Source organism: Lepisosteus oculatus, chromosome 1 (assembly GCF_040954835.1).
Source record: "Lepisosteus oculatus isolate fLepOcu1 chromosome 1, fLepOcu1.hap2, whole genome shotgun sequence".
NCBI lineage: Eukaryota > Metazoa > Chordata > Actinopteri > Semionotiformes > Lepisosteidae > Lepisosteus > Lepisosteus oculatus.
In genome coordinates this window covers 14,563,141-14,575,281 of record NC_090696.1, presented here as the reverse complement: position 1 = coordinate 14,575,281, position 12,141 = coordinate 14,563,141, and the positions used below count along the sequence as shown (strand labels likewise).

Sequence of the window (12,141 nt, the reverse complement as noted above, 5' to 3'; positions counted from 1 at the left end):
TGGGTTGCGCGGGCGTCAGGTGTCCCGGTGCTCCATGGCGCTGCGGTGTCGGCCGTTCCACCATGTGTGGCTCTTGGCCACGCTGGGGCTCCGCAGCCAGCCTTGGCCGGGCCTCTGTGCCAACACACACTGGGCCTTTTGAGAGCGCGGTGAGCCGGCAGGGGGAAGACAAGCGCACTTCATTATCCGCGGGAAGGAGCAGGAAGAGAGCGCATCAATGCCCTGCCTTCTGCGGTCCACCCCCAGCTCATTTCCAAGGCAGAGAGCGAGAGAGAGAGAGCGCGCCCCAGCCGCACAGAGCTTCTCATTGTCAGCGCTCACACTGTGGGCATTGTGCAGAACATGGCAGGTCACTTCCTGGCCACTTCAAATTCGCAGCGCAGATGGACTGGAGACTAACTGAGAGCGAAGTGTATATCACTGAAACTCCGCTCTCCTGACGGAGGCGAGGCTCAGCAGGCCACAGATCTCTGGATCTTGTGGATTTCTTGTGGGTCCCCAGCAGTAATGTTCAATCCCATCATGCCTAGCACTGGGTAGGAGTCGAGGACTCTGGGAAGCCGAGCATTAACATTAAGTGTATCAGTCCTTACCTGGCGGTGGCCAAGTATGTCACGTAATGCAGGACATTGTCGTCTGAGGTTTTCTACCGTGCTCCTGCTGTCTCTAATACCACAGCTGGTCTCATTTGCTCTGGAACATGACGCTGGCGAAACAAAGAAATAATGACAACTGCAAAACGTTCCCCTTTGCCATGTTCTTGCTTTTGTCATGCCTCAGTAAAGGCAGAGTTGAGTGGCTGAACTTCAGACATGCTCCTCTGCTCCCAACACACCTGAAACACAACAGGTTTGGCAAATGAGACACTGGCTACAATATATTGTAACAACAATGGAAGCTGCCTGTAGTATTAATTTAATAGATATTATATTAAAGTATAGAGTACTGAAGAGACGAAATTCAGTGTTTTTTAAACTTTCTGTAAGTAATCCATGAGCTGGTTATGCTGTAGGAATAAACCAGAACTGCAGAAATTGCAATTGTCAGGACTGGACATCAGGATATCAGCCTGGATATCTAAGTTGCAATACAGGCACAAACAAAAGTATTTACACCTTCCTTTGAAATCAATTACTTATTCAGTAGTTCATATAGTTTATTGGGCTAAACCTATGTAAGTGTATGGAAACAGATTCTGCAGGGGGTGTCAAAACTGGTGCTGACGTATCCATTGATATTAACCAGTCAGCGCAGGGCAGAGCTAGGCTTGATTAGACTCACGCACTCCTCCTCTCCTGCTGGGCAAGACATACTGTATATTTAAGACCAGCTGGGCTTTCAGGTGTCAGAACCCGTCTTCTGTGCAGTTCTGAGTCCCAGTGATCATTCACATTCACATGTGTCACAAAAACAAGGCTTATTATTTCCGGCAGTGCATCGCAGGTTTGAAAGACCAATAGAAAAAATATATTGATTGATTGTTAATAATAATTAATGTAACAGAGCTGCTGGTATGTCAATATACAGTATACTGGAGCTGCAAAGCAGTGTATTATACAGTATGCAGAAACAATCCTGTATATTTCATGTATATGAGGAGCTAGTGTGTGTCTGGAAGGTTTACACTACAATGTGCAAATAAACATTCACAAATATGCTAAAATTTACCCACCCACATCCACCCACTCCTGACTCCTCTGCAGGATGACCTCAGCTGGAATCGTGCCCTTTGTTTTTCTGATGGCCCAGTAAACGCCGCTCTGTGCTGATTCAATGTATGTACCAGAAATCACAGGACCTGCAGCAGCTGCCGGATCAGACCAGACGAGCCCCACAGTTGTTGCGCCACTCCATGCGCTCAAGTGTGGAGTAGGGCCACGTCTCTGAGCCTGGGTCAGCGAGACCACAGGGTGCACAGGGGGGCACCTGCGTCGGCTGCTGCTGTCTTCACAGGGGGTCTCGGCCTCTCCTGTCCAAGAGCAGCGCACTGAAACAGCCCGGGAGGGAAGATAGCCCCCTCGACTCCGTGACACCATTCACGCTAACAACCTGCGTCCGGGAATGTGGCCGACCATGGCGTCGAGTTGGTCGATCAGTTTAACGGGTTTCTTTTGTCCCCCGGAGATGCCTGTTTCTAAAAAGGGGCAGGCAGCTGCCGGGGGAAGTGGCGGGCAAGATATCTTTTATTCCACGTAAGAGGAGCTCCGTTTTGCGAGATTTAACTGGACTCTGAAAAGGCCGAGCCACTTCAGCTCCACTGAATGCGATGTGCAGCTGTCAATCAGCGCTTTCAGCTTCTTGTACGCGCTGACAAAGAAGTGCTCGCAGCAGAGCTTAACGAGCGCACTCTCTGTATCAGGTTAGGACAGCTCGAGCAGCACAGCGCCGATCCCCTCGCTGCCCTGTTTACGTTACCTAAGATTCCACAGCTGTCACTGCAGAAATTAATTTTCCATGTGAACTTTGCTAAAAGCCTTCTGGAAATCCAGATAGATCACATCTGTTTTACTGTTCAACCGAGCTGCTTCAGGCTGGGTGACCGTGCTGGAGCGGTGCTGTTTTTACACAGAAGCTCCCTGCCTCCCTGGCTCATTCCTCACGAGGAACAGCGGCCGCTGTCCAGCGGATTAACTTTACTACCTTTCACAGGTCAATACGTGCTGCTTTAATTGCGATGTGGCCAAGCTGCTGAACTTGGGGGATGAAGTGTTTATATTGCACACAGCTTGTGAGGAGCTTGATGTAAGTTATGTGGCATTTAACTGTGCTGTTGTTGGTGCTGCCGTTCTGTGTTGAAGTTCGGAGTTTCCTTGATGTCTTTGTTTTGGCGCACACATGCAAATGAGCAATTAGATTGCGCTTGTGCATACGACAAAGAAACGGACCTGAATCAATGTGTTAGAGGCAGTGAGCTCTGCTGGAAATTAATCCCTGCGTCTCAGCCGCGGCGCTGGTAGATTCTGCTCCGGCTGCACTCGGAATGCTCGTTTTTTTAAGAATCTTCGATTCTGATTTTTTGTAACACCCACCATGTGAAAGGAGCGCTGCTGTGTTTTGCGGCTCTCGGCTCCAGTCCGCGCCCACTCAGGGCAGGAGGAAGTGTGGGGGCACTCCTTCGACCTCCCCACTTTTGGACCGCCCGTCTGCTCCGCACGGCAACAGCTGGAGGAGGGGCGCCTCCTTCGCCGGCTGCCACGCATGCCTGCCGGCGCCTGGGAGACCACGGGCACGCACGGCTGCTGGCCCATAGCGCGTCCGCCCCTGAGAGCCAAGAGACCCCGGGACGTATCCCGCCGTGCCCTTGGTGGTGCTCGGCTTATTGTGTGCCGCCGCTTGGAGAATCCTGGTCGCCATCTGCTGGCAACATGGCCCAGGGTCGAACCCACGACCGTCGATAGAGCCCGCCTTGTGCTTGGGCCCGTGTCTTTACCATTTCATTCTATCAGGAGTTTTAAACAGAAACTTTTTTTCATTTTCTGTGGTGTAGCGACACCAGCATCCCTCCAGTAGGGGGCAGTAGTGGGCTGGAGTGCCACTCATAAGACTCCCCGAGGTTCTGGAGACATCTGGGGACAGAAGGATTACAGGGAAGGTGACCAGCGCCCCTGCGACACTGGTAGGGGACAGCGCACAAGAACCCCAAAGAAAGCCGCAATTCAATGGCGGTCATCAAAGAGCACAGGAATGGTGTAATAACTGTTAGTTAGCTCATGCATATTCTGCAAATACGTGTGTGATCTCACGCAGGACTGTGTGCACAAATCTCCCGTCCACCAACCTACTGGGTTCATCTGTTTGCCTCCTTTGACACCATAGAAATGGCCTCCGGTGCTCGGAGGGCCAGCGCTCGCTCGGCTGCAATGGGGCGGCAGGAGGATGCCTTTGTGGCTCATGGGATACTCTTCCCAGAGCTCTCTGCGAGCAGGAGTCTTGTGGCTTGTGGCAGCGTCCCGGGAGGCGTCTGGCTGAGGGATCCAACATTATCCCCCTCCACGCCCCCGCCCCCACCTACCATCACCCCCCCTCCAGCCCCCTCTCGCGCTCAGTCCCTGTGGGACGCACAGCGAAACAAAAAGGGGGTGGGGTGAGGGGTGTGTGCTGCCCCCTGTCTTATTAGAGGGGTCGTGAACATGTCACAATGATTAATTTGCCAGGCGCAGAGGGATACCCTAGAGCCACATTCATCCCAAGTGCCAGTTTACTCAAAATGGCACATTTGCATTTCCTATTAAGAAAAAAAATATATATGCAAATGGAGCCAACCTCGCTATCATTTCGGCCATAAACAATAGGTGACCATTCTGGGGCGCGTTTGCCAGTTGGTTTCCCGAGAATTGGCTTGCAGCAGCGCAGGCTCATCCGACAAGAAACCAGATAACACTGCCTTTCCGGTACAGAGGAGTGATAAAGGAACTATAGGCAATCAGCCTGTATCTATCTACCAATACAGAAGTTAGCAACACAGCCACCATCTGGGGAGCACCTCCCCAGAGTACATTCACTCCTGAAGGGCTGAATAAAGATACGACAAAAAAATGATTGTGAGCCTATTTCCTGCAGGAAGAGGAGCAGAAGTACTCCCAAAGGCTCAGAAATCCCCAGATCAGAACCACATTCCCAGCCCTGCGGCGTGCGGTCCAGTTGTCTGGGAAGAATCCCGAGACCAGTCTGCAGCCTCCAGCACTGCAGCTCTCCCTGTGGAAGGTTAGGTGCTCCAGCCCCCCAGGTAAAGGCAGTGCCGGTGCATGTAAGAACATCGAGACAGCATGACACAGGCACAGTGTGGAGACTGAGGGAAATCTGGATTTGTGAAGACATGATTAGAATGTTATATTCCTGATGCAGGACAGGGAATGTGGGTGAAGGGCTCAAACCTGCTCTTGCAGCTCTTGAAATGTGAACCTGAATCTCTACCATCCTTCTCACAGGGATTGAAAATGCGGCATTACCAAGGAGGCTAAAATCTACACTGTAAACCAAAGAGGCACATGCCACTTCTCATGTCTAATGGATGTAGTAAACCTATGCTCTCTGAGAAGATACACCAGGTTTATACTCCGTAGCTCAATCGTCTTTGCCTTGGTTGATGGCGAATATGAGACCAGAGTCGGGTCAGGCTCCAGAGCCGCTCGGCCAGTAGAGGAGCTGCCCGGAGGGCAGACTGAGGCCTGTAGTCCGATCATCAGCAGTCAGAGCTGTCTCAGACCAATGGTGGACAGCTGGTGGTCTTCTGCTGGGCTTGACAGGGCTTGAGCCTACGGGGGGCGATCGCTGTAGGAATGCAGGGAATTTTTGTGAATGCATATCCTCGGCCAGCAGCTCAGTGGACTCCCCTGAGCTGGCCGTGGTTGAGAACTGCTTATCCAGCCTGACAGGCAGGTTCGAGGCAATCAGTGTGGTGATATCTGCAGAACTGACGGGAAAGCCAGACGAGAAAGACCAGGCATGACAGGGCTGCTTTGGATCGAATACTGGCTGATTAAATGTTCCAGCATGAGGAGGGCTTTTTCCATTTCTCAGATGTGTTCTCATTTTCAGCGGTGATGACCGCTCTCCAGGGCCCGCGAGTATTGTGCTGTGTTTTGTGTGCTCAGAATCCAAGTTGAAAGCTTTGCCTTCAGAGCTCCTGTGGGGTTTTCAGTCAACATCAGCTGAGCTTTTAGAAAGCTGTTAGGCATCTCAAGAAGATTATAAACCTCTTTGTGTGCAGTAGCCATTAAAAATGACACAGAAACAGGTTTCATTTCTGTTACTAGGGAATCCAAAATATGAATTTTTAGCTAAATAAAGCTGAAGGACTTAAGATTTCTAATAGCATATCCGCAGAACTGAAGGGTTGTAATTAAAATTCTTTCTGCCTTTTAACCTCTCTGGAGCAGAGGTCCAGGAGCAGTGTGAAGAGACAACGGGGACTTAAGGTTACCTTAACCAGACTTTACACCAGACCTTATTCTATTTTCTGTAACACTGAGTGAACTGACACGGCGACACACCCCAGCAGAGCTATCCCTCCTCTGTCCTGCTTCAATAGGATTGAGTGCAACCGTGCTCAAGGAGCTGGCCAGTGAGTCCAGCAGCCTGCTGTGAAGAAAGAGATTCCAATTCCATTTTCACTCAGTATTTCCCTTATTGTTCTTTGAGTTGAAGAGTGAGGTATTTAGTACTTATAGTCATTGATCCGTATAGGGTAAGAGATGGTCTAGTTCATCCAAGGTGAATAGGGTGGCAGTTTGCAGTGTGGCTTCACAGCTCCTGTCTCCTGATTGCTGCCCTCGTACATGTGCATCAGTTTCAACCTGCCAGGTGAATCAGTGTGTCTCTGGAGCTGTGTGCCCAAACTCTTCAGCTCTTTTCATTCAGGGTTTTTTGTTTTTATGCAGAAACCCAAATCTTTGGCAATTTCCTACGAAGATCTGAGATATTTTGTTTCAAATCAGCAGTCAGTCCTGTTAGATCCCTATTCTATGGCACGGGGGTAGCTTGTGAGGTTCATCCGTGTGGAGAGGAGCAATGTCTGGGATGGAGAACGCCTGGGATGTCCGCAAGATGTGATTGACGTTTGTGGTGGATCAGCTACTACAACCACTCATATTGGTAGCTCATGTGTGAGGGTCACATTGAGAAGCTGTGATCCACTCGTGAAGAATGTGGTCAAAATGAATAAATGATGTTAAATCAAAAGCTTTCTCTTTTCTCACTCATGCTGAGCTGTGTTAATAACTGTTAATCGGGCTCTAATCATAGAAAGCACTACTGGAGGTTCTGAGTAAGCCCTTGATGCTCACGACATACATACGTTATCACTCCTGATTACGCCTCACGAGTCAATGTTTTGTTGTGCAGAATAGGAACACGAAAACTCTTCACTTTCCTTCTTCAGTGCAAATAAGATGGAAGACATTTGTCCAGGTCAGTCTGCAAAACCCAGAACATTCCTGTGAGTGTGAGTGAAAGGAATCTTTAGGAGAGTAGAGATACATATATTACCATTGCCCTCAAGCTGAGTGCCTAGTCGACCTTGACCTTCAAACTCAATTTCCACTTGGCTATTAGGATTGACCCCAAGAACCCCCGGGGATGTAAAAGGCTGACGGTTTTGACCTCTGACCCCCTTTCTTAACAAGGCCTAGGTGCCAAAGTGGCCTTTTGACCCAGGAAGCCTTTGTACGTTGCCACGGCAACCCCACACCGACAGGCCCCTCCTTCTAGAGGCCATAAAAAAAATCCTCCATCCCTCCGCTGGAAAGGCGAAGGCTTTTATTTTTACAATAGATGCCACTTGAATAGGTAACTCGAATAGTTGGAGAAAAGGGTCTTACTTCAACGTCTCTGCCAATGTTTTCGAACGAAAGTGGTTGCTTTTGTTTGTTTTTACACCTGCGGATGTTCTGTAACAACGTTATGTGGAGAAGGCTTGGGTGGCTGTGGGTGTTGTACGGCACACCAGGGGTACCCCAGTCGACTGGGGCCCTGGCACCTGTCCACCAATTGTGCGTGGGCCCTGGGGGAATGGGAATCACAGCTGGCTAACGATGGCGCCCGGCCCGCGCCTCACTGTCAGTGATCGTTCAGACCTGGAGGAAACGGTCTGCTCAATAAACGCTTACTGTAGGTCAGCTGATTTATCAGGACAGGATTCAACAGCATTATTCCTGACAAAGGAGAATAATTCACTGTTCAAACAACTACATACTGTATGAAAATGTGGAATCAAATAAAACTAGAAAAATGCTAGTTTCAGGTTGTGGTATTTAAGACTTTGACCTGTTTTTGAATGAAAATAGTTGAGAAAAGGGCTCAAATAGATCTTCTTGGGAATTTGGCACAATCAGGGGATAGTGCTCTGCTGGGCTGGGCCAGTGATTTCATTGAAGGGGCTTCTAACTAAACAGATCATATGATCTTACATAATCATTGTCTGAACTGTTCGCTGTGTGTACGCTTTTTTATTTCCTAAGTGGCAAGTTGCAATTTGTTATTTACTAATTAGGCATAACAAATCTTTTGTCAAATGGTCATTATTTAACAAGTATTTGTCCTAACAGGTGGCAGTTATGAAATCTCTGATGTGCAGCTCTAGAAGTTGGAGATATCAGCCTTCTCATGAAGGAAAATCTCCATCTGTCCGGCGTCAGTCTCTGGTTTACCACTCAGTGCGCCAAAAGTCCTTTTGACTCCTGCTCTTGAAACCAAAATCTGTGTGGATTTTGGAGTGGCTAGACCAGTAGGTGGTGCTCTTTTTCCTGCCTTTGAGACATTGATCAGATGTGATCGAGGTGCTTGAGAGTCAGGTGTTGAGGTGTATTCCTAGCTGGAATAAGGTCAATGACTCTTGACCTTATTCCAGCAGACGCGTCAACGTGTCTGGCAGGGTGCCAGGCATCCCCCACCCTGACAAGTGGATATTATTTCACGAGGAAAGACAGCAGCCAGACACTGCGTGGCGGTGGAATCGTTTGTTGAATTTTGTGAAAACTTTGCCTCAACCGGCATGGCTGAGGACCATCCTCCCAGCCATAGGAACGGGGGGGGGGGCGGGAGGGGGCTGGGACCCCCAAGGAGTGGCTTCAATTCAAAGGCGGACATGGGGTGGAGGAGGGATGCACAGAACGAGCGAGGAAGAGGAAACGGTGACGTGTGGTATGTACGGGAACTGAGGAGATTCCGTCAGGATTAGTTACGAGTTGCGGCTGCTGAGCTTAACTAGTCCACGAGTTCGGCCGCCTTCGTCCCTCCCGAATGTGGGTTAGACCTCCATTAATGTAGAATGAATTCTTGACATGTAGATATATTAGTCTATATACGGTTTCATAAGGAATAAGGCCATCCAAGAACCAGATGCTAATGTTCAGTATGAACTATGAGTATAATAAGTTTTTATTATACCTGCTCGGTTAAGGGGGTAGCCTCCTGGCCACAGGACGAGGAGTCTCAACGCCCCCTTCAGACAGAGGCGTTAACCAAGGGGCAGCTGTGAAGGTGGAGAAGGGGTGGAAGAGGTGTGTGCAAGAGTTGTATCTACTGTATATAGTGAAGGTTGGTAATGATTGCAGTATTAAAACAGCGGGATGAGATTGACTTGTCTGTCACTATCCCTCACCGGCTTCAGTAAAGGAATTCTGTATATGGGAACTGCCAGAGCTGATCCTTTTTGGCACTTTGGGAGGCTGTCAGAGCTGCTTGCAGACTGAAAATCTGCCGTGCGCACTCTCGTACAGGAGAGTCAGCACAAGACACGGTCCAGGGTCCAAACGACGTTCTGTGCCTGAGCCTTAAAGAAAGCCCTACCTTGCTGGGTTGCTCCCCATGGCCCTTAGATCCTTTGCGCTGGTCGAGAAAAATCCCCCAGGTCTGCAGGGCGCTCACAGCAGTGCCCGGCTCTGCTTTGCTCACTGATTTCATACCTGGCTCCTGGCCATAGATGTACCCCTTCATAAAAAGACACTGCACGCGGCGCCAACGTCTTATTCGTGTCCAACTCGAAGCATCAGAGCAAGAGTTGTAATCAGCGAGTGGGAACCAGGCGATGCCAAATATTTCAAGTATTTTTCTTTGACAATGGTGGAGAGATGTTTTGGGATTGGTTTTAAAGAATATTACCACAGTGTGATATCAGAGGCTCAGGAGGATTATAGGAGTTAGGGCGAGGAGGGGGAGGAGGTGAGGTCATAGGTCCCACGGCCAGTCTCGTTTGTTAATCATTACGATAGGGGAAGAAACAAATGAAAGGAGGTGTTCGTGGAGAAATGTGATACTGGAGAACACACATATCTGACTTCTGTGTACCCGCAGGTACTATTAAAAGCTGGGTAATGCCCATGAGCAATGCCTTCAGCTCATCCTTGTCAGGAAAATCTCAAAATTAATTTTCAAGAATCCCAATTCATGCAGTTCATGAGAGAGACAGGGCTGGGAATCTGAGTGCAGTCGGGGGAGAGGGTCAGGGCAAGCGTTCAGGACTCGAAGGGAGAGAGCGGCGTCTTCTCTTCCAACGTGGGCCTTGCATGGATTGCGAATTGGCTGAGGCCTGTTCTGCGGTACCGCTCGGCTCCAGAAGCTCCTGAAGCTCCAGTCTCTCTTTTCATTGTGTGACATTGTGTTATTGTGTATCACCTGATGCGGCCTGTCCTTGTGGCGCCACCCCCCCGGAGTTCAGGCAGCCCGTTAACAAGCTCAATGGCATCTACAAACAGCAGCTAGAGCACAGGGAGCAGGGAGGCCAGACGGCACACTGCTACTGCACTCACTTCACAACACGCTCCTCAGAAACACTACAGCACTTTTGTTTTTCTGACTTACTTGATAAGAACTGCCCCAAATAATTGTGGCACAACATGGACCTCTCAGGTATCCTGTTCCTGGAGTTGAGGTGACCCAAGTCAGGTTATGCCTTTACAGAAGGGGCACTAAACTAGCAAATTAACCTGGGACCTGTAAGACTTAAGTTAGAGTGTGAGAATGATTGCACACTTGTAACCACTTACATCTGCCGCTTTGTCAGCTCAAGCACACCTTTGGGGTGCTGGTCAAGATCGTGTACTATATACTCACATCTATATCTATCTGCGATCAAGATCATGCATACTCACGGTGTCCCTCCCTCCTGACTGTCTGTCCTCAGCCGAGCCGGTGGTCCAGGTGGACGGGAAGCCCAGCTGCTGCTTCTTCAAGTTCAGCCCCAAGATCATGTTCACCAAGGTGCTGAAGGCCCAGCTCTGGGTCTACCTGCGGCCCCTGCAGCAGACCTCCACCGTGTACCTGCAGATCCTGCGGCTCAAGCCCGTGACGGAGGAGGGCAGCCGGCACATCCGCATCCGCTCGCTGAAGATCGAGCTGAACTCCCGCGCCGGCCACTGGCAGAGCATCGACTTCAAGCACGTGCTGCAGAACTGGTTCAAGCAGCCGCACACCAACTGGGGCATCGACATCAACGCCTTCGACGAGAGCGGCAACGACCTGGCTGTGACCTCGCTGCGGCCCGGGGAGGAAGGACTGGTGAGCCACCCCCCCCGTCCCCTATCCCCCAATCCCCACCCCCCCAACCCGAGCCGCCGGCGGATCAGTGAGTTCGGGGCCGTAGCTCAGGCCTGAACCCCCCAGCTCTCCCGCCAGGCCGGGCCTCGGCTGCTACGTCAGGGCCAGCCGCGCAGCCGCGCCCGGCCCGCTGACACAGGCCCATCCCAGCCTTCCAGAAGACACGAGGCGTAGCAGCCTCCAGAGCACTGTAGTCCCGGCCGGGTTAAATGGAGCTTTTAATGAAAGTTCGGGAGGAATGAAGGCAGCCGCCCTCATTCGACACAGCTGCTGCAATTCCCACTAATCCTGACGTAAGCAACCGGTCTCCATAAATATCAAACGTCACCCTCTCCTCTTCCTCGTTCATTTTCTGTATCCCTCCTCCACCCCCTCTCCACCTTTGCAGCTGCCCAATTGGTCGCATGGGGGTCCTATCCTCCCCGTCCAACGGCCGGGAGGTTGGCCCCCAGCCAAGCGGGTCACGCCAAATCTCCACATGCCAATAAACGATTCTAATTTCTCCCAAGCTTTCGGCTGCTGTCATTCCTCGTGAACTCAAGTTATCCCAACCTTCTCAATGGCGTTCTCAGCTGAACGGAAAATAGTGTGCAAGCACACAATTCCAAAATAGAAACGTGGCTTTTAGTAAGAGGTCAGTCTTTAAAATCTAAAAAGTCAGGACATTAACGATTTTTGCCTACAACCCCCACTCCTACCCCCGTGACCCAGGGGCTCCCTATATTTTTGCTCTGTTCGTGTGCAGAAGAGGGGAAAGGGAACAGCTCTCAGCTCTGAGAACAGGGTGTTCAGCTGCTCCCTACCTGCCTGCGGTCACTAGTGTGCTTCTCCTTCTGTTTCCAGTACTTCCCTCTGAAATAACACCCCAGCCTGGACTTTGAAGGCTTCAAGATGGGGCCGGAGGCTTGTGTTCTCGAAAATGATGGAAGTCTTTATTTTAAGTTGAAAACTGGCTAAAGAGGATACAGGTCCTTTAACAAGCTCAATGGCATCTACAAACAGCAGCTAGAGCACAGGGAGCAGGGAGGCCAGACAGCACACTGCTGCTGCACTCCTGTACTGCTCAAGCACTCACTTCACAACTCGCTCCACACGGCAGCACTTTCG

The 12,141-nt window shown here is 50.4% G+C and overlaps 1 protein-coding gene across 1 annotated transcript in view; it reads left to right on the top strand.

The window, feature by feature from the left end:
- gdf11 (growth differentiation factor 11) overlaps nt 1–12,141 on the top strand; it is a 43,650-nt gene that overhangs the window by 20,874 nt on the left and 10,635 nt on the right. The window contains exon 2 of the mRNA XM_006629215.3: nt 10,622–10,995. Within this exon, the coding sequence (XP_006629278.1) occupies nt 10,622–10,995 (374 nt within the window). The remainder of the gene's footprint in view (nt 1–10,621; nt 10,996–12,141) is intronic.